Here is a 17,818-nt window from a genome sequence, read left to right on the forward strand (position 1 = left end):
ACGCTGTAGGCCCGGACACTGTAGGCCCGGACGCTGTAGGCCCGGACGCTGTAGGCCCGGACGCTGTAGGTCCAGACACTGTAAGCCCAGGGGCTGCTGTAGGTCCTGACAGTGTAGGTGCCGCCTAACGGAGGTTGCATAGCAATCTGCCTCCCGGCCGGGGCGGCCACCATTGGTGGAGCGGGGGCACGTGGCCGCTGGCTGGGTGAGGTCACGTGGGGCGCGGGGCGGTGACGTCGCCTTGGCCCTTATTTGGGAGTGAGAAAGTTGGCGACCCTAAAGAAGGGGATACAGAGAGTTAGTGCTAGGCTGAGAGAGGGCAGCTTCTTGCGGTCTTGGACAGAGCCATTTCCAAACCATGCCTGGTCTCTCCAGGTAGAGGAGCCCATGGCACTGCGACAGAGTGGGACAATCAGAGCGTCAGGGAGAGGATTGTACAGCAGAAACAGGCCCTTTGGCCCAACTCCTTCCTGCTATCCTTTCTTCCTGCCCTGGCACCAGTTCAAGCCACAGGCTCAGTGCCAAGTTATTCTTTCCTGATTAATTTCTATGTACATTTGAGTGCACGTATGTGCTCAGTAAAATACATATTTGTGGTTAAACATACTCTGTTGTTAATCACCTGTTTTAACTACTTTCGAGCACATCAGCCTATCTTCAGGAATAGGAAATCTTCATTTAGTTTTACGATTTATTTTCAAACGGAACAAAAACGTGTTGAATAATTGAAGCGATCCATGGCTGCGTTTCTTTCCAGACACCTTTCCTCTCCTGTTCGGACTGTTCAGGGCGGCACCTTGGCGCAGCGGTAGAGTTGCTGCCCTACAGCACCTGAGGTCCGGGTTCGATCCTGACTACGGGCGCTGTCTGTACGGGGTTTGTACGTTCTCCCCGTGTCCAGCGTGGGGTGTTGTTACTTCAAATTGTAGAATTCAATGTGCATAACATTTAGACATACGTACAGGTTTGTAGGTTAATTGGCTCTAGTGAAAATTGTAAATTATCCCTGGTGTGTAGGATAGCTCTGGTGTATGGGGACAACACGGACTCGGTGGGCCAAAGGGCCTGTTTCTGCGCTGTATCTCTAACGGCTAAGGAGAGGTAACATTCACCAGTTCCAGCAAGAAATATCGGCGGCACGGTGGCGCAGTGGTAGAGTTGCTGCCTTACAGCCCCAGAGACTCGGGTTCCATCCTGACTACGGGTGCTGCCTGTACGGAGTTTGTACGCTCTCCCCATGACTTGCGCGGGTTTTCTCCGGATTTCACCCATACTCCAAAGACGCACAGGTTTGTAGGCTAATTGGCCTGGTATCATTGTAAATTATCCCTGGTGTGTGTTGGATAGTGTCAGTGTGCGGGGATCGCTGGTCGGCTGGTGGGCGGGGATGGGGAGGAGCAGGAAGGTGGGGGCAGGATAAAAGGAGGGGGGTGCACATCCAGGTGGGGCACAAGGAAGAGGGGACTTTTTTGAAGAGTGTTGTTACTTAAAATTGGAGAATTAAATGTACGTCCCATTTAGAGATACGTGCAGGTTTGTAGGTTAATTGGCGTTGGTAAAAATTGTAATTTGGCCCTAGTGTGCAGGATAGTTTAGCGCGGAAACAGGCCCTTTCGGCCCACCAGGTCCGCGCCGCCCAGCGATCCCCGCTCATTAACACTATCCATTTACCAAGCCAAATAACCTACAAACCTGTACGTCTTTGGAGTGTGGGAGGAAACCAAAGATCTCAGAGAAAACCCACGCAGGTCACGGGGAGAACGTACAAACTCCATATGGACAGCACCCGTAGTCAGGATCGAAACCGGGTCTCCGGCGCTCCATTCGCTGTAAGGCAGCAACTCTACCGCTGCGCCACCGTGCCGACCCCTAATATAGTATTAGTATATGAGGCAATCACCGGTCCGCACGGGCTCAATAGACACTAGGTGCAGGAGGAGGCCATTCGGCCCTTCGAGCCAGCACCAGCATTCAATGTGATCATGGCTGATCATTCTCAATCAGTACCCCGTTCCTGCCTTCTCCCCATACCCCCTGACTCCGCCATCCTTAAGAGCTTTATCCAGCTCTCTCTTGAATGCATTCAGAGAATTGGCCTCCACTGCCTTCTGAGGCAGAGAATTCCACAGATTCACAACTCTCTGACTGAAAAAGTTTTTCCTCATCCCCGTTCTAAATGGCCTACCCCTTATTCTTAAACTGTAGCCCCTTGTTCTGGACTCCCCCAACATTGGGAACATGTTTCCTGCCTCTAACGTGTCCAACCCCTTAATAATCTTATACGTTTCGATAAGATCTCCTCTCATCCTTCTAAATTCCAGTGTATACAAGCCTAGTCGCTCCAGTCTTTCAACATATGACAGTCCCGCCATTCCGGGAATTAACCTAGTAAACCTAAGCTGCACTTCCTCAATAGCAAGGTGGGCCAAAGGGCCTGTTTCCGTGCCGTACCTCGAAAGTCTAGTCTAAACATAGTTAACGATCACCAGTTCTACCTAGAAATCATTAACCAGAGCATTGACCGCTCCTTTCTCCACAGATGCTACATGACCGGTTGAATATTTCCTGCACCCCCAGATTTTATTTCCGACTTACAGCGTCTTGCCTTCACCTGACTTTCAATGCAAGGTTTTCTTTATGCAAATCTTTCCAATGGGTCATTAAGTTATATTTCTAACTTTTTCTATCTCTCCGATGGATTGATTAGTTTGAATTCTAAGGACATTTCGCAAACATTTCTGAAAGATTGTGAAGGAGTGGTGCAGTAGCCAATGGAATGTTGGCCTTCATAACAAAGGGAGTTGAGTATAGGAGCAAAGAGGTCCTTCTGCAGTTGTACAGGGCCCTAGTAAGACCGCACCTGGAGTACTGTGTGCAGTTTTGGTCTCCAAATTTGAGGAAGGATATTCTTGCTATTGAGGGCATGCAGCGTAGGTTTACTAGGTTAATTCCCGGAATGGCGGGACTGTCATGTTGAAAGACTGGAGCGACTAGGCTTGTATACACTGGAATTTAGAAGGATGAGAGGGGATCTTATCGAAACGTATAAGATTGTTAAGGGGTTGGACACATTAGAGGCAGGAAACATGTTCCCAATGTTGGGGGAGTCCAGAACCAGGGGCCACAGTTTGAGAATAAGGGGTAGGCCATTTAGAACAGAGATGAGGAAAAACTTTTTCAGTCAGAGAGTTGTGAATCTGTGGAATTCTCTGCCTCAGAGGGCAGTGGAGGCCAATTCTCTGAATACATTCAAGAGAGAACTGGATAGAGCTCTTAAGGATAGCGGAGTCAGGGGGTATGGGGAGAAAGCGGGAACAGGGTACTGATTGAGAATGATCAGCCATGATCACATTGAATGGCTCGAAGGGCCGAATGGCCTCCTCCTGCACCTATTGTCTATTATAGTGCAGCAGTAGATTTGCTGCTTTACAGCACCAGAGACTCGGGCTCGGTCCTGACTACAGGTGCTGTCTGTGCAGAGTTTGCACGTTCTCCATGTGACCACGTGGGTTTCCTCTGGGTGCTCCGGTTTCCTCCCAAATCCCAAAGATGCACGGGTTTGCAGGTTAATTTCCCATCTGTAAAATTGCCCCTCGTGTGCAGGGAGTGGAGGCGGAGGAGGGAATAACGTAGGACCCGTGTGAACGGGCGATCGATGGTCGGTGTGGACTGTGGGGTTGAAAAGCCTGCGTCCATGATGGAAGGGGTTCAGTCTCTGATCAGCCTGGCTCCATCCAGACCCTGTACCATAAACCAACATACAGTCCACAACAATGTGGGCATCAGCCCACCTAGGTCACACGTCTGCACGCGTAAGGTGGCACAGGGGGCGCACCCAATAGCTTCACTCCCCCCGACCACTTGGATTCGAACCTGACCTCAGACGCAGTCTGTGCGTGGAGTTTGCCCTTTCTCCCCGTGACCGCCTTGGTTTCTCCCGGGTGCTCCGATTTCCTCCCACACCTGAAAGACGTTCAGGTGGGTAGGTTAACTGTCCACTGGAAATGAGCCCAGGTGTGGAGGTAAGTGGAAGAATCTCCAAGGGGGGTAGTTGTCGATGGGACTGTGGGGATTAGGGTTTGGTGAGCGTGAATGAGCAGGCGGTCGAAGTGAAGCCGGTGGGCCGAAGGGCCTGTTTCTGTTGCATGGTTCATGACTGCATATGATCTAGCTCTCTCTCTCCCTCAATAGACAATAGGTGCAGGAGTAGGTCATTCGGCCCTTCGAGCCAGCACCACCATTCACTGTGATCATGGCTGATCATCCACAATCAGTACCCCGTTCCTGCCTTCTCCCCATCTCCCTGAAGACATCCCTAAAGATATGAAGGGTATGAAAAAGGGTCTCGACCCGAAACGTCTCCCATTCCTTCTCTCACAAGATGCTGCCTGACCCGTTGAGTTACTCCAGCATTTTGTGTCTACCTTCTCCCCATATCTTTAACAGCTCTCCGCTATCTTTGACAGCTCTATCTAACTCTCTCTTGAAAGCATCCAGACAATTGGCCTCCACTGCCTTCTGAGGCAGAGAATTCCACAGAAAGGTCCTCCTTCTCTGTGCATCCCTCTTTCCCTCCCTCTTTCCCTCCCTCCCTCCCTCCCTCTCTCCCTCTCTCACACACACACACACCTTAAAAAAGGACGCAAAGTGTTGGAGTAACTCACCAGCTCAGGCAGCACCTCTGGAGAACATGGACAGGTGACATTTCAGGTCGGGTCCTTTCTTCGTTCCTTGGAAGGGTTCCAACCCAAAACGTCACTTAGCAACATGTTCGCTGAGGTACTCCAGCACATGGAAGTCCTTTCGTGTAAATCGGCATCCACGGTTCTTCGTTTCCACACACACACACACAAGTCACGTTTATTATCATGAACACAAGCACCAGTGAGGTGAAGGTACAATGAATCACTTCCTTGTCTTTGCTTGTACACAAACATGGACACAACCAAAACACCTTGTATACTCTCAATGCATGCACCGCACCATCCCCCTCACACACACACACACCTGTACAAACATGAACAGAAACAGCATGTACACAATCACACTTTACTATCCCGTTTAAGAAACATTTAGACAGGTACATGGATAGGTCAGGTTTAGCGGGATATGGGCCAAACGCAGGCAGGTGCGTCTGGTGTAGATGGGGCATGGTGTATGTGGGTAGGTTGGGCTCAAGGGCCTGTTTCCACGCTCTATGACGCTAATCACACAATTTCCTCACACATATTTTAGAGTGCACACACACACACACACACACACACACAGAACCGAAACAACTGCTGCAGAACATTGCACCGACACATATGATGTGAGGATGGGAATTAGCAGAGGATGATTGGGGATGGGTTGATGGGAGCTTGATAGTAGGGGTGTGGCAGATGGGCCAAAGGGCCTGTTTCTGTACTGTATAGTTTACGGCTTCAGGATATCTTCCTGCTCTCTCTCTCTCTCTCTCTCTCTCTCACACACACGTGCACGCTCACACACATGCGCACATTTTCACACATGCACTCACACACGCATGCGCATGTATACGCACACACACACGTGCCCTCTCACACACTCATGCACACACATGTGCAAATGCATACACACACACACACACACTAGCTCATAAGTTCATAACTGATAGCATCAAAATTAGGCCATTCGGCCCATCAATTCTACTCTGCCATTCAATCATGGCTGATCTATCTCTCCCTCTCAACCCGATTCTCCTGCCTTCTCCCCGTAACCCCTAGCGCCATTACTAATCAAGGGTCTATCAATCTCTGCCTTAAAACTTAGCCTCCACAGCCTTCTGTGGCAACGGATTCCACAGATTCGCCACCCACAGATTCACCACCCTCTCGTTGCGCGCACACACACACGCACACAAACACACATAATTTAATTCTCTTTTAATTAAATAAAGAAGCAGCCGTCATCTTATCCCACTTGGACGAGCCCAGTTGTCCGGCTGCTCACAACGGCTACAAACATTTACGACGAAAATCGACATGCAAAAATACAATTCCCAGATCAGACGGGGTACAAAAATATACAGAGCCTCGTGTGCACATAATGCCAAAATATTATCACATTCAGTAGAAGAAATAAACCTAAAATAACTCAAGACCCCCACAGCGGGAATCATTCCACAAGTGGTGGCCTGGAGGTGTGGGAGGGTCCCTGATGTGGCGGCGCTCAAAGATCACGAGAGTCTCCCTTTCTGCATCACCTGTAACAGGGCAAGCCGCCCCAGCTGCTGTGCGTGCAGCGGCTGAGTGATCGGACTGCATTTGACTTGCAGGTTAGTGACACAAGGAGATTTCGTGCAGAGCTTCACAGTGAGGTAGCTTTTACGGGCCGGGCTTAAAGAGGCAGGGAGACAGGGAGGGCGGGGGAAGATCGTCCCAATGATACAAGTCAGGGTCAGACTTAGACCCAGTCTATTCCCATCAGGGTCAGAGTTGGACTGGAACAGGTGACGGTTCGGGTCGAGACGCTTCTTGATACTGAGAGGTACGTCTTTGGAGGCCAAAGGTAAATTGGAGGAACAGCATCTCACATTTTGCTTGGGGGGCTTGCAACCCAGCTGGGTTGCTCACCGACAGGAGCACCTCTGTAAAATAAAAGACAAAATAAACAGCGGGGAATTTTAACGAGCGGGGAATTTAACAGCGACTGCTCTGGCACCAGTGACAGCTCCGGCACCTAAACAATTACCACTGCGACCCAGCGTGAATATTGATTTCATAGCGTCAAGTAACCCTTGGATCCCATCCCCTCTCTCACCGTCACTCTCCCAGCCTAGTCGTTGTACTAGTTTTACTGCCGTCCTGTTGAGTTCCTCTGTCTGTATAACTGGTTATCACCGAGCCCACAGCCAACGATGGCCTATTGTGTGCTGCACTTTTCCTTGATTATCTGTGCGTTTTGCATATCATATCATATCATATCATATATATACAGCCGGAAACAGGCCTTTTCGGCCCACCAAGTCCGTGCCGCCCAGCGATCCCCGTACATTAACACTATCCTACACCCACTAGGGACAATTTTTAACATTTACCCAGCCAATTAACCTACATACCTGTACGTCTTTGGAGTGTGGGAGGAAACCGAAGATCTCGGAGAAAACCCACGCAGGTCACGGGGAGAACGTACAAACTCCTTACAGTGCAGCACCCGTAGTCAGGATCGAACATGAGTCTCCGGCGCTGCATTCGCTGTAAAGCAGCAACTCTACCGCTGCGCTACCGTGCCGCCCTATTACCGTGCTCCCATTTATTTCTCCTAACTACCGACCGAGTAATCTCTCGTTCCCCTTTTCCCTGACTCTCAGTCCGAAGAAGGGTCTCGACCCGAAACGTCACTCATTCCTTCTCTCCAGAGATGCTGCCTGTCCCCGCTGAGTTACTCCAAAATTTTGTGTCTGTCTTCAGTTAGCCCGGTCTATTCTGGTTGGGGTAGGTTAGCCTGGTTCATCCTCCAGTCAGGATCAGAGTTAGATCAGTCTCTTTCCTGGAATTTTGTTTTTCTATACAGAGGGTTGTGGGAGTCTGGAACTAGGGTTGGCAACTGTCCCGTATTAGCCGGGACATCCCGTATTTTGGGCTAAATTGGTTTGTCCAATATGGGACCGCCCTTGTCCCGTATTAGGCCCGGACGCGCAGTAAGTCCGGATAGTGCAGGTCCGGACAGTGCAGGCCCGGACAGTGTAGGTCCGGACAGTCAAGGCACGGAGGCCCAGGCACCGCTTAACGGAGGTTGCATGGCAACCCGCCTCCCGGCCCGGCTGGCCACCATTGGTGGAGCGGGAGCACACGGCATCTGGCTGGGTGAGGTCACGCGGGACGGTGACGTCACCTTTTGTCCCTTATTTGGGAGTGATAAAGTTGGCAACCCTATTCATCCCCCAGTCAAGATCAGAGTTAGATCGGTCTCTTTCCTGGGATTTTTTTTTATCCAGAGGGTTGTGGGTGTCGGGAATCCACACCACAGGGGGAGGTGGTGGGAGCAGATACGACAGTGGCATGTAAGACACTTTTGGATAGGCACATGGATGTTACTACAGGAAATGGAGGGAGATGGGTCACGTGCCGGCAGGGGACATTAGTTTAACTTGGTATCATGTTCGCTATGGACATTGTGGACTGAAGGACCAGTTCCTGTGTACACTGTGCCATGATGTTTGGCCAGTCAGTACTGGTCAGGACTGGACATTGTCCGGTCAGTACTGGTCAGGGCTGGACATTGTCTGGTCAGTCCTGGTCAGGGCTGGACATTGTCCGGTCAGTCCTGGTCAGGGCTAGACATTGTCTGGTCAGTCCTGGTCGGAGCTGGGCATTGCCAGAAAGTACCAGATAGGACGGGAGGTTCCCTGGCTGAGATTCCTGGTCGGGCCTTGTCAGTCATGGGAGATTCCCAATCGGTGCTGGTCGGACTGGAGATTCCTAGTGGAACATTCCCAATCAGTCTCCCAGACAGGGTGGGTGATCCCCAGTTGGAAATTCCTGGTCAGCCCCATGAGGCCTTGAAGGTTCCTGGTTGATGTTGTTCCGGGCTGGAAATAACCAATCTGTCCCAGTCAGGGGGGTGGGGGGAGATTCTCTGAAGGAATTGGACAGTCCTGGTTGGTCCGAGTCAAGGTTGGACAATCCCACTTGGACATTCCTGATCTACCCTGGTCGGGGCTGGACATTCCTGGTAGGACAATCCTGATGGAGGCTGGACATTCCCAGTGAGAATTGTAGAGTCTTGGTTGAACATTCCCAGTCCGTCCCAGTCAGGGCTCATTCCCCCTTGGACATTCCCAAACTATTCTGGTTGGGGTTGGATATACTCCTTTGGGGGACCGACATTCCCAGGGTGGGCTGAACATTCCCGATCTATCCTGGTCGAGCCAGGGCATTCCCAGAGGAGGCTGAAGATTCCCAGAAGGGACAGGATATTCCCAGAGAAGATTGCACATTCCTGGTTGAACATTCCCAGTCAGGGCTGGACATTCCCATGGACATTGCTAATCTATGGTTGGGGCTGGACATTCCCAGAGCGGGCTGGACATTCCTGATCTGCTCTGGTTGGGGCTGGGTATTCCCAGAGAAGGCTGGAAATTCCCCGGGGCTGGCCATTCCTAAAGTGGGCTGGTCATTCCCAAAGTGGCCTGGACATTCCCAGAATGGGCTGGACATTCCCAGAGTGGCCTGGACATTCTCCAAGGGGCTGGACATCTGTCCGGTTGGGGTTGGACATTCCCGATGGGACACTACCAGCCCATGTCGTGCCTCTCAGCAGTCAGCCAGCATTATGCCGTTGGTGAGCGCACGCTTCCACATGTAGTAGGTGGAGCGGGGGGTGAGGGGGAAGTGGGTGCTGAACTCTCGGAAGGAGGGGAAGTTCTTGGAGATGAAGCGGCGCTGGAGGAACAGCTTGGCCTTGGTCTTGGAAATGGCCGAAGAGGGCGGCGTCTCCACGGCGACCGCTGGGCCCAGCGCTGCCTCCGCCTCTGCCACCGCCCACCGCACCCCCTCAGCAGGCACCTCCTCGGCCGCCCGCAGCCTGGCGCCCCTCCGGCCCGCGCTCCTGGCTAACGCCCGCCAGCGCAGGAAGGTGGAGGCGGGGATGGTGGGGAAACGCACACGGAAAACCGACAGGGGCACTTGCCACCTCTGGGCTCGGCGCCGGGCTTTCTCCTGCTCCCGCTGCCCCCTGCCCGGGCCTGGCGAGGAGGGAGGGACGGCCATTTTGTCATGGAGTGGCCCTGCTCCGTCGACGAAACAGGGTCCTTCCCCAGCAACGAAGGTAGGCCCAGCCCCGGCAATGGGAGTAGGCCCAGCACCAGCAACTGAGGGAGGCCGAGCCCCGGCAATGCGAGTAGGCTGTGTCCCGGTAACTGAGGTAAACCGAGCCCCGACAATGCGGGTAGGCCCATTCCAGGCAACTGAGGTAGGCCCAGCCCTGGCAACTGAGGTAGGCCCAGCCCTGGCAACTGAGGTAGGCCCAGCCCTGGCAACTGAGGTAGGCCCAGCCCCGGCAACAAGAGCGGGATGGCCCTCCGCCTCAGGCTCGGCCTCGAGCCCGTCGCCGTGACGACAGGCCTCCTCATCCTCCTCCTCCTCCCTCCTCGGCCTGATCCCGGCCTGTTTCATGGCCTCCCTCCTCCAGTTGTAGTAGGTGGACCTGGAGATCCAGGGGTAGCTCTTGCGGAAGTTCTTGTAGGGCGGGCAGACATTGAGGAGGACGCACTGCCGCAGGAAGCCGCGGGCCAGCTGCATGGACGGCGACCTCTGACCCGCCTCCTTGCTCGGGACCTTCCGCTCCTGCTCCTGCTCCCGGGCCGGTTTCCCCGGCAACCCCGGCCGGGCCTGGTCCTGGTCCTGGTCCTGGTCCTGGGCCTGGGCCTGGGCAAACGGCCCACTGCCAGCAGCAGCGGCAGAAGTGGCCGCCGCCACCCCCATCTCATGCTTCCAGGCGTAGTAGGTGGAGCGGGAGATGTCCGGGAAGCGGCTGCGGAACTGCTGCAAGGGGAGGAGGCGGCCGCCGGCGAAGCACTGCTGCAAGAAATGGCGGGCCTCGTAGCGGGCGGCCGCCCGGCGCCGGTGCTCCTGCGACTGCCGTTTCCACCGGTAGAAAGTGCTCTTGGTGATGCTGTACCTCTCCCGCAGCACCGAGTAGGAGATGTCCGGCTCGGCGTTCATCAGCTCCAGCGTCTTGAGGGGCAAGGCCGAGGTGGCGGGACCACCCAGTGCCACCACCGGGGCGAAGTACTGAGGCCGGAAGACGGCCCGGGACAGCCGCTCGCCTGCCCACATGATGTGGAAGGTTGGCACCGGGGCGCCCGGTGAGCGGGAGCGGGGCCCAATCAGCCGGTTGAAGTAGGGCCTGATCTTCAGGTTGCTCATGGGGTAGATGGAGTAGATGTTGCTCTGCAGCACCGACGCCAAGGCGTAGATGTGCCACATGTTGGTGAAGGCCCCGGGGTAGCAGGTGGCCTTGACGTCAGCATCGAAGATGGCCTCCAAGATGGCCATGGGCAGGTTCATCTTGCGGGCAGACTCCTCGGTGCACAGCGAGTAGCGGGCGGCCTGCAGCATGATCTTGGAGTCGATCATCCCCTTCAGGTAGTACTGCTTGTGGAGCAGCATCTCCACCATGGTCCTCAGCTGGAGCTCCATGCTCAGGCCCGCGTCCCCCTGCAACAGGGTGCTGGCCGCCTCGAAGAGGTGGTTGCCCACGCCCGGGCAGGCCAGGGGCACCATGTCGGAGGGCGCATCCTCGGGGTACAGCGCCTTGGCCTCCGGGTCCACCTCAGCCTCTCCGTAGCTGGTCCTCCTGGCGAGCAGGGGCACCGGTAGAACGGACAACTGCTTGTCCACTTCGGCCGTCACTGCCCGAAGCGTCTCGGCCTCCGCGCACTCCGTGGCCTCTTGCAGCTTAAAGCGCAAAGCCTCCACTAGTTCCGACCTCTCAGGCATACCTGCATGGGTTGGTCACAAAATAAAAGACATCTCGGATTAGTCGGTGAAATCGCTGGCTGAAAATACCAACAGTTCCTAGTCCATTGACCAACGCCCTGACTGACCAAGGATTGTACGTACAATATAACGGCAGGGAGCATTGGCGGCACGGTGGCGCAGCGGTAGAGTTGCTGCCTTACGGCGCCAGAGACCCGGGTTCGATCCTGACCTACGGTGCTGCCTGTACGGAGTTTGTACGTTCTCCCCGTGACCGCGTGGGTTTTCCCCGGGTGCTCCGGTTTCTGCCCACACCCCAAAGACGTACAAATTTGTAAGTTGATTGTGAGGCTTCCGTAAATTGTCCCTGGTGTGTAGGGTAGAATGGGGGAATCGTTGGTTGGCATGGACTCGGTGGGCCTGAAGGGCCTGTTTCTGCACTGTATCTCCGGAACTGAAAAGATAAATCTAATAAAGGGAGATTGTGGGATCACTTTACAAAGTGTTCCTTCGGCCACCAGCTGTGAAGAGTTCTAGTCACCGCACTGCAGGAAAGACAGGGCTGCTGTGGAGAGATTCCCCAGGATGTTGACTGGGACCAGTGGGCATAGGTTTAAGGTGAAGAGTCAGACCTCAGACCTGTGGAGTTTAGTTTAGTCTGGTCTCTTTGTATATTCATGATTTGGACGATGGGGATTGAAGGCTTTGTGGCCAAGTTTGCGGATGATACGAAAATAGGTGGAAGGGGCAGGTAGTGAGGAGAAAGCAGGGACTTTTCAGAAGGACCTGGACAGGTTGGGAGAGTGGGCAGAGAAGTGGCAGACGGAATATAGTGTTGCAAAGTGTGGAGTCGTGCATTTTACATGGGGAGATAATCCAGAAATTGGAGGTGCAAAGGGACTTGGGAGCACTGGTGCACGATTCCCAAAAAGTTCATCTGCTGGTCGAATCGGTAGTAAAGAAAGCATTTATTTCAAGAGGGCTTGTGTACAAAAACAGGGATGTAATGCTGAGGCTGTATAAGGAGCTAGTAAGGCCGCTTTTGGAATATTGTGTGCAATTTTGGGCCCCATATCTGAGGAAGGATGTGCTGGCTCTGGAGAGGGTCCAGAGGAGGTTTACAAGAATGATCCCAGGAACGAGTAGGTTAACCTATGATGAGCGTTTGTCAGCACTGGGCCTGTACTCGCTGGAGTTTAGAAGAATGAGGAGGGACCTCATTGAAACGTACAGAATAGTGAAAGGCTTGGATAGAGTGGATGTGGAGAGGATGTTTCCACTAGTGGGATAGTCTAGGACTAGAGGTCATAGCCTCAGAATTAAAGGACGGGTTTTTTTTAGGAAGGACATGAGGAGGAATTACTTCAGTCAGAGGGTGGTGAATCTGTGGAATTATTTGCCACAGAAGGCTGTGGAGGCCGTCAGTGGATATTCGTAAGGCAGAGATAGATAGACTCTTGATTAGTACAGGTGTCAGAGGTTATGGGGAGAAGGCTGGAGAATGGGGTTAGGAGGGAGAGATGGATCAGCCATGATTGAATAGCAGAGTAGACTTGATGGGCCGAATGGCATAATTCTACTCCTAACATCTATGACCCGAAACGTCACCCATTCTTTCTATCCAGAGATGCTGCCTGACCCGTTGAGTTGCTCCAGCATTTTGTGTGTTATCTTTGGTGTTCCTTCCTATTTAGTTTTTAGTTTATTGTCACCTGTACCGAGGTACAGTGAAAAGCTTTTATTGCGTGCTAACCAGTACCTGGAATAGAAAGTTGTGGGATCACTTTACAAGTATTTCGAAAATAGACATTGGGAGGCCATGTTGTAGTTATTTAAGATGTTGGCGAGGCCACATTTAGAGTACTCTATTCGGTTTTGGTCAGCGTGTTATTGGAAAGATGGTGTCAAGCTTGAAAGGGTTCAGCGAAGATTTACCAGGATGTTGCCAGGAACCCGGGGGACTGAGCTAAAGGGGAGAGGTTGAGCAGGCTATCATGAGAGGAATAGATTGGGTAAAAGCAGAGTCTTTTACCCAGAGTTGGAGAATCGAGGAGCAGAGGACATAGGTTTACGGTGAGGGGGGAAAAAATGTAATAGGGACCTGAGGGGGAACTTTTTTTACACAAAGGGTGGTGGGTGTATGGAATGAGCTGCCAAAGGAGGTAGTTGAGGCAGGTAGTATCGCAATGCTTAAGAAGCATTTAGACAGGTACATGGATCAGATAGGTTAAAGGGATATGGGCCAAACGCAGGCAGGTGGGATTAGTGTAGATGGGACATGTTGGTCGGTGTGGACAAGTTGGGCCAAAGGGCCTGCTTCCATGCTGTATGACTCTATGACAGATTGTGAGGTTATTTATTCCTTATGTGCGTGAGATTACAACACGTCGTTATCGTGGTACTGGGGGAGAGCTACACTGGCAGAGGGGCTGCCTTTCAGACCAAAGCCTTGTCGGTTCTGTGTAGGAGAATACTGCAGATGCCGGTTTACACCGAAGACAGACACAAAATGCTGGAGTAACTCAGCGGGTCAGGCAGCACCTCTGGAGAGAAGGAATGGGTGACGTTTCGGGTCGAGAACCTTTTTCAGACTGAGACAGGGTCTTGACTCGAAACATCACCCATTCCTTCACTCCAGAGATGCTGCCTGACCCGCTGAGTTACTCCAGCATTTTGTGTCCGTCCTCCCGGTCAGTTCTCATGGATAGATACAAGCGGTCCCGTGAGAGCTAATATTCCCGTCCATTCCTGACTTTCATGCTTCCACTGGCGAATGGCAGGAGATGGAAACCAGGCTAATCAGGAAGCAAGCAGTCCAGTGGTACAATGGCAGCATCTTATACAGCAAGCGATAACCAACACAGTAGATTCACTTGCACCGACCGGCTGGGAGCAGAACAAAGTCTGAAGAAAGGGTTTGACACAAAATGTCACCCATTCAATAGACAATAGACAATAGGTGCAGGAGGAGGCCATTCGGCCCTTCGAGCCAGCACTGCCAATCAATGTGAGCACGGCTGATCATCCACAATCAGTACCTCGTTCCTGCCCTCTCCCCATACCCCCTGACTCCGCTATCATTGAGAGCTCTATCTAACTCTCTCTTGAAAGCATCCAGAGAATTGGCCTCCACTGCCTTCTGAGGCAGAGAATTCCACAGATTTACAACTCTCCAACTGAAAACGTTTTTCCTCATCGCCATTCTAAATGGCCTACCCCTTATTCTTAAACTGTGGCCCCTCGTTCTGGACTCCCCCAACATTGGGAGCACGTTTCCTTTTCTCCAGAGATGCTGCCTGACCCGCTGAGGGACTCCAGCTTTTTGTGTCTATCTTCGGTTTAAACCAGCATCTGCAGTGCCTCCCTCCACAAAGTCAAACAACTCCTCACTGTTCACTAACACACATAATTATGGCGCAGCGGTAGAGTTGTTGCCCTACAGCTCCAGAGACCCAGATTGAATCCTGACTTCTGGTGCTGTCTATACAGAATTTGTACCTTCTCCCTGTGACTGCCTGGGGTTTCTCCGGGTGCTCCGGTTTCCTCCCACACTCTAAAAATCTAAAGGGTTGTAGGTTAATTGGCTTCCGTAAAATTGGACATTGTCCCTTGTGTGCGTAGGATAGTGCTAGTTTACAGGGTGATGGCTGGTCAGACTCGGTGGGCCGAAGGTCCTGCTTCCACGCTATATCTCTAAAGCCTAATCAGTGTAGGCCAATCTTACCCATTCTATCCCCATAGCACAATCCGCATAGCCCAATAATATAATGAGGCCACTCTGCCCCAACTCTGACACGATCCAAATCTATCCCCATAGCACAATCTACTAACCCCAACTGCAGTTTTAGTTTAGTTTAGAGATACAGTGTGGAAACCGGCCCTACGGCCCACAGAGCCTGCACTGACCAGCGCTCCCTGCACATTAACGCTATCCTACACACAATGAGGCCAAATTACATCTAATACCAACCCAATTAACCTACAAGCCTGTATGGAGCGTGGAAGGAAACCGAAGATCTCGAAGAAAACCCATGCAGGCCACGGGGAGAATGTGCAAATGATCTTAAAGAGGTGTATAAGACCATGGGAGGGATAGATCGGGTAAATGCAGAGTCTTTTACACCGAGTAGGGGAATCGAGAACCAGAGGACATTGGTTTAAGGTGAGGGGAGGGTGGGGGATTTATTAGGAAGCTGAGGGGAAAAAATGTTTTACACAAGGTGGGTGTATGGAACAAGCTGGCAGAGGAGGTAGTAGAGGCAGGTACTATCACAACGTTTATGAAACATTTGGACAGGTACATGGATAGGACAGGCTTGAAGGGATATGGGCCAAACGCAGGCAGGTGGGACTAGTGTAGATGGGACATGTTCGACGGGTTGGCAAGTTGGGCCCAGGGACCTGTATGAGTCCATGATCTGGCTGAGAAGTTATTATAAGCCATTGGTGAAAAAGAAAGACAATCTAACATTTTTACGAAGAGACTTGTTGGCTCTCACCTGTATCCACCTATCACTTAGACACAAAGAACCGCAGCAGCTGCTGAAGAAAAAAAGATTCAAAATGCCGGAGTAGCTCGGTGTGTCAGCCAGCATCTGTGGAGAACATGGATAGGTGACATTTGTGGTCGGGAGGCAGGCTTTGTTCCATCCTCTCCTCTATCAGCTTCCCCCTGCACTACATAACAGTCTGAGGAAGGATCCTGATCATGCTGGTTTACACCAAAGATAGACACAAGGTGGCTGGAGTAACTCAGCGGGACAGGCAGCATCTCTGGAGAAAAGGATGGGTGATGTTTTGGGTCGAGACCCTTCTTCAGAAAGTGAGGAAGGGTCTCGACCCAAAACATCACCCATCCTTTCTCTCCTGAGATGCTGCCTGTCCCGTTGAGTTACTCCAGCATTTTGTGTTCATCCTGATCTGAAACTGGAATGAATGAATGAAGCAAGCAAGTAATTATTTACTTATTAATTAATTAGTTGATTGATTGGATGCTTAATTAATATATTTCTTAATTGATTAACGAATGAGTGAATAATACACATCTTTGTCACATCAAAGACAGACACAAAATGTTGGAGTCACTCAGCGGGCCAGGCAGCATCTCCGGAGAGAAGGAATGGGTGATGTTTCGGGTTGAGATCCTTCTTCCACTCGAAACATTACCTGTTCCTTCTCTCCAGAGATGCTGCCTGTCCCCCGCTGAGTTAGTCCAGCATTTGAGTGTCTATCTTCGGTGAAAACCAGTATCTGCAGTTAATTCCTACTCCAGCCCCACAGACCTGTGCCAGACCAGACCCACTCTAGTCTACTTCCAGTATGGTCCCTGGTGGACTCTTCGGAAGTGATGACCACGAGATACAAGATCGCATTCATAGCGAGGGGATTTGAGTATAGGAGCAGGGAGGTTCTGCTGCAGTTGTACAGGGCATTGGTGAGACCACACCTGGAGTATTGCGTACAGTTTTGGTCTCCTAATCTGAGGAAAGACATTCTTGCCATAGAGGGAGTACAGAGAAGGTTCACTAGATTGATTCCTGGGATGGCAGGACTTTCATATGAAGAAAGACTGGATAGACTTGGCTTGTACTCGCTGGAATTTAGAAGATTGAGGGGGGATCTTATAGAAACTTACAAAATTCTTAAGGGGTTGGACAGGCTAGATGCAGGAAGATTGTTCCCGATGTTGGGGAAGTCCAGAACAAGGGGTCACAGTTTAAGGATAAGGGGGAAGTCTTTTAGGACCGAGATGAGAACGTTTTTTTTCGTGCAATTCTCTGCCACAGAAGGTAGTTGAGGCCAGTTCATTGGCTATATTTAAGAGGGAGTTAGATGTGGCCCTTGTGGCTAAAGGGATCAGGGGGTATGGAGAGAAGGCAGGTACGGGATACTGAGTTGGATGATCAGCCATGATCATATTGAATGGCGGTGTAGGCTCGAAGGGCCGAATGGCCTACTCCTGCACCTATTTTCTGTTTCTATGTTTCTATGTAAGATACATCGTCCATCGATTCCTTCCCTCCCTCCACGGATGCTGCCTGGCCCGATGAGTTGATTTGAATGCCCAGCACTTGCAGTTCGTGGTGTCACCGCTTGGCCCACCCACCCACCCCCCTGTTAATAGTGTTATCCGACCTGCACACACAATCAACGAGAGAGGCCCACACCAGTCTGAAGAAGGGTCTCGATCCAAAATGTCTCTCCAGAGATGCTGCCTGTCCCGATGAGTGTGTGTCCATCCATGCGAGTTGTAAATCTGTGGAATTCTCTGCCTCAGAAGGCAGTGGAGGCCAATTCTCTGAATGCATTCAAGAGAGAGCTAGATAGAGCTCTTAAGGATAGCGGAGTCAGGGGGTATGGGAAGAAGGCAGGAACGG

At 51.9% G+C, this 17,818-nt stretch overlaps 1 protein-coding gene across 1 annotated transcript; it reads right to left on the reverse strand.

Moving 5' to 3' along the window:
* Positions 1 to 9,275: 9,275 nt before the first annotated feature.
* vrtn (vertebrae development associated) lies at positions 9,276 to 11,462 on the reverse strand. Its single transcript, XM_078407009.1, has one exon. The coding sequence runs from the start codon at positions 11,460 to 11,462 to the stop codon at positions 9,276 to 9,278; it is 2,187 nt and encodes a 728-aa protein (XP_078263135.1).
* Positions 11,463 to 17,818: the final 6,356 nt, after the last annotated feature.

Source organism: Rhinoraja longicauda, chromosome 10 (assembly GCF_053455715.1).
Source record: "Rhinoraja longicauda isolate Sanriku21f chromosome 10, sRhiLon1.1, whole genome shotgun sequence".
NCBI classification, from domain to species: domain Eukaryota; kingdom Metazoa; phylum Chordata; class Chondrichthyes; order Rajiformes; family Arhynchobatidae; genus Rhinoraja; species Rhinoraja longicauda.

Coding starts and splice junctions, on each gene's coding strand:
- vrtn (XM_078407009.1), bottom strand. CDS start 11,462: ATGCCTGAGAGGTCGGAACTAGTGGAGGCTTTGCGCTTTAAGCTGCAA.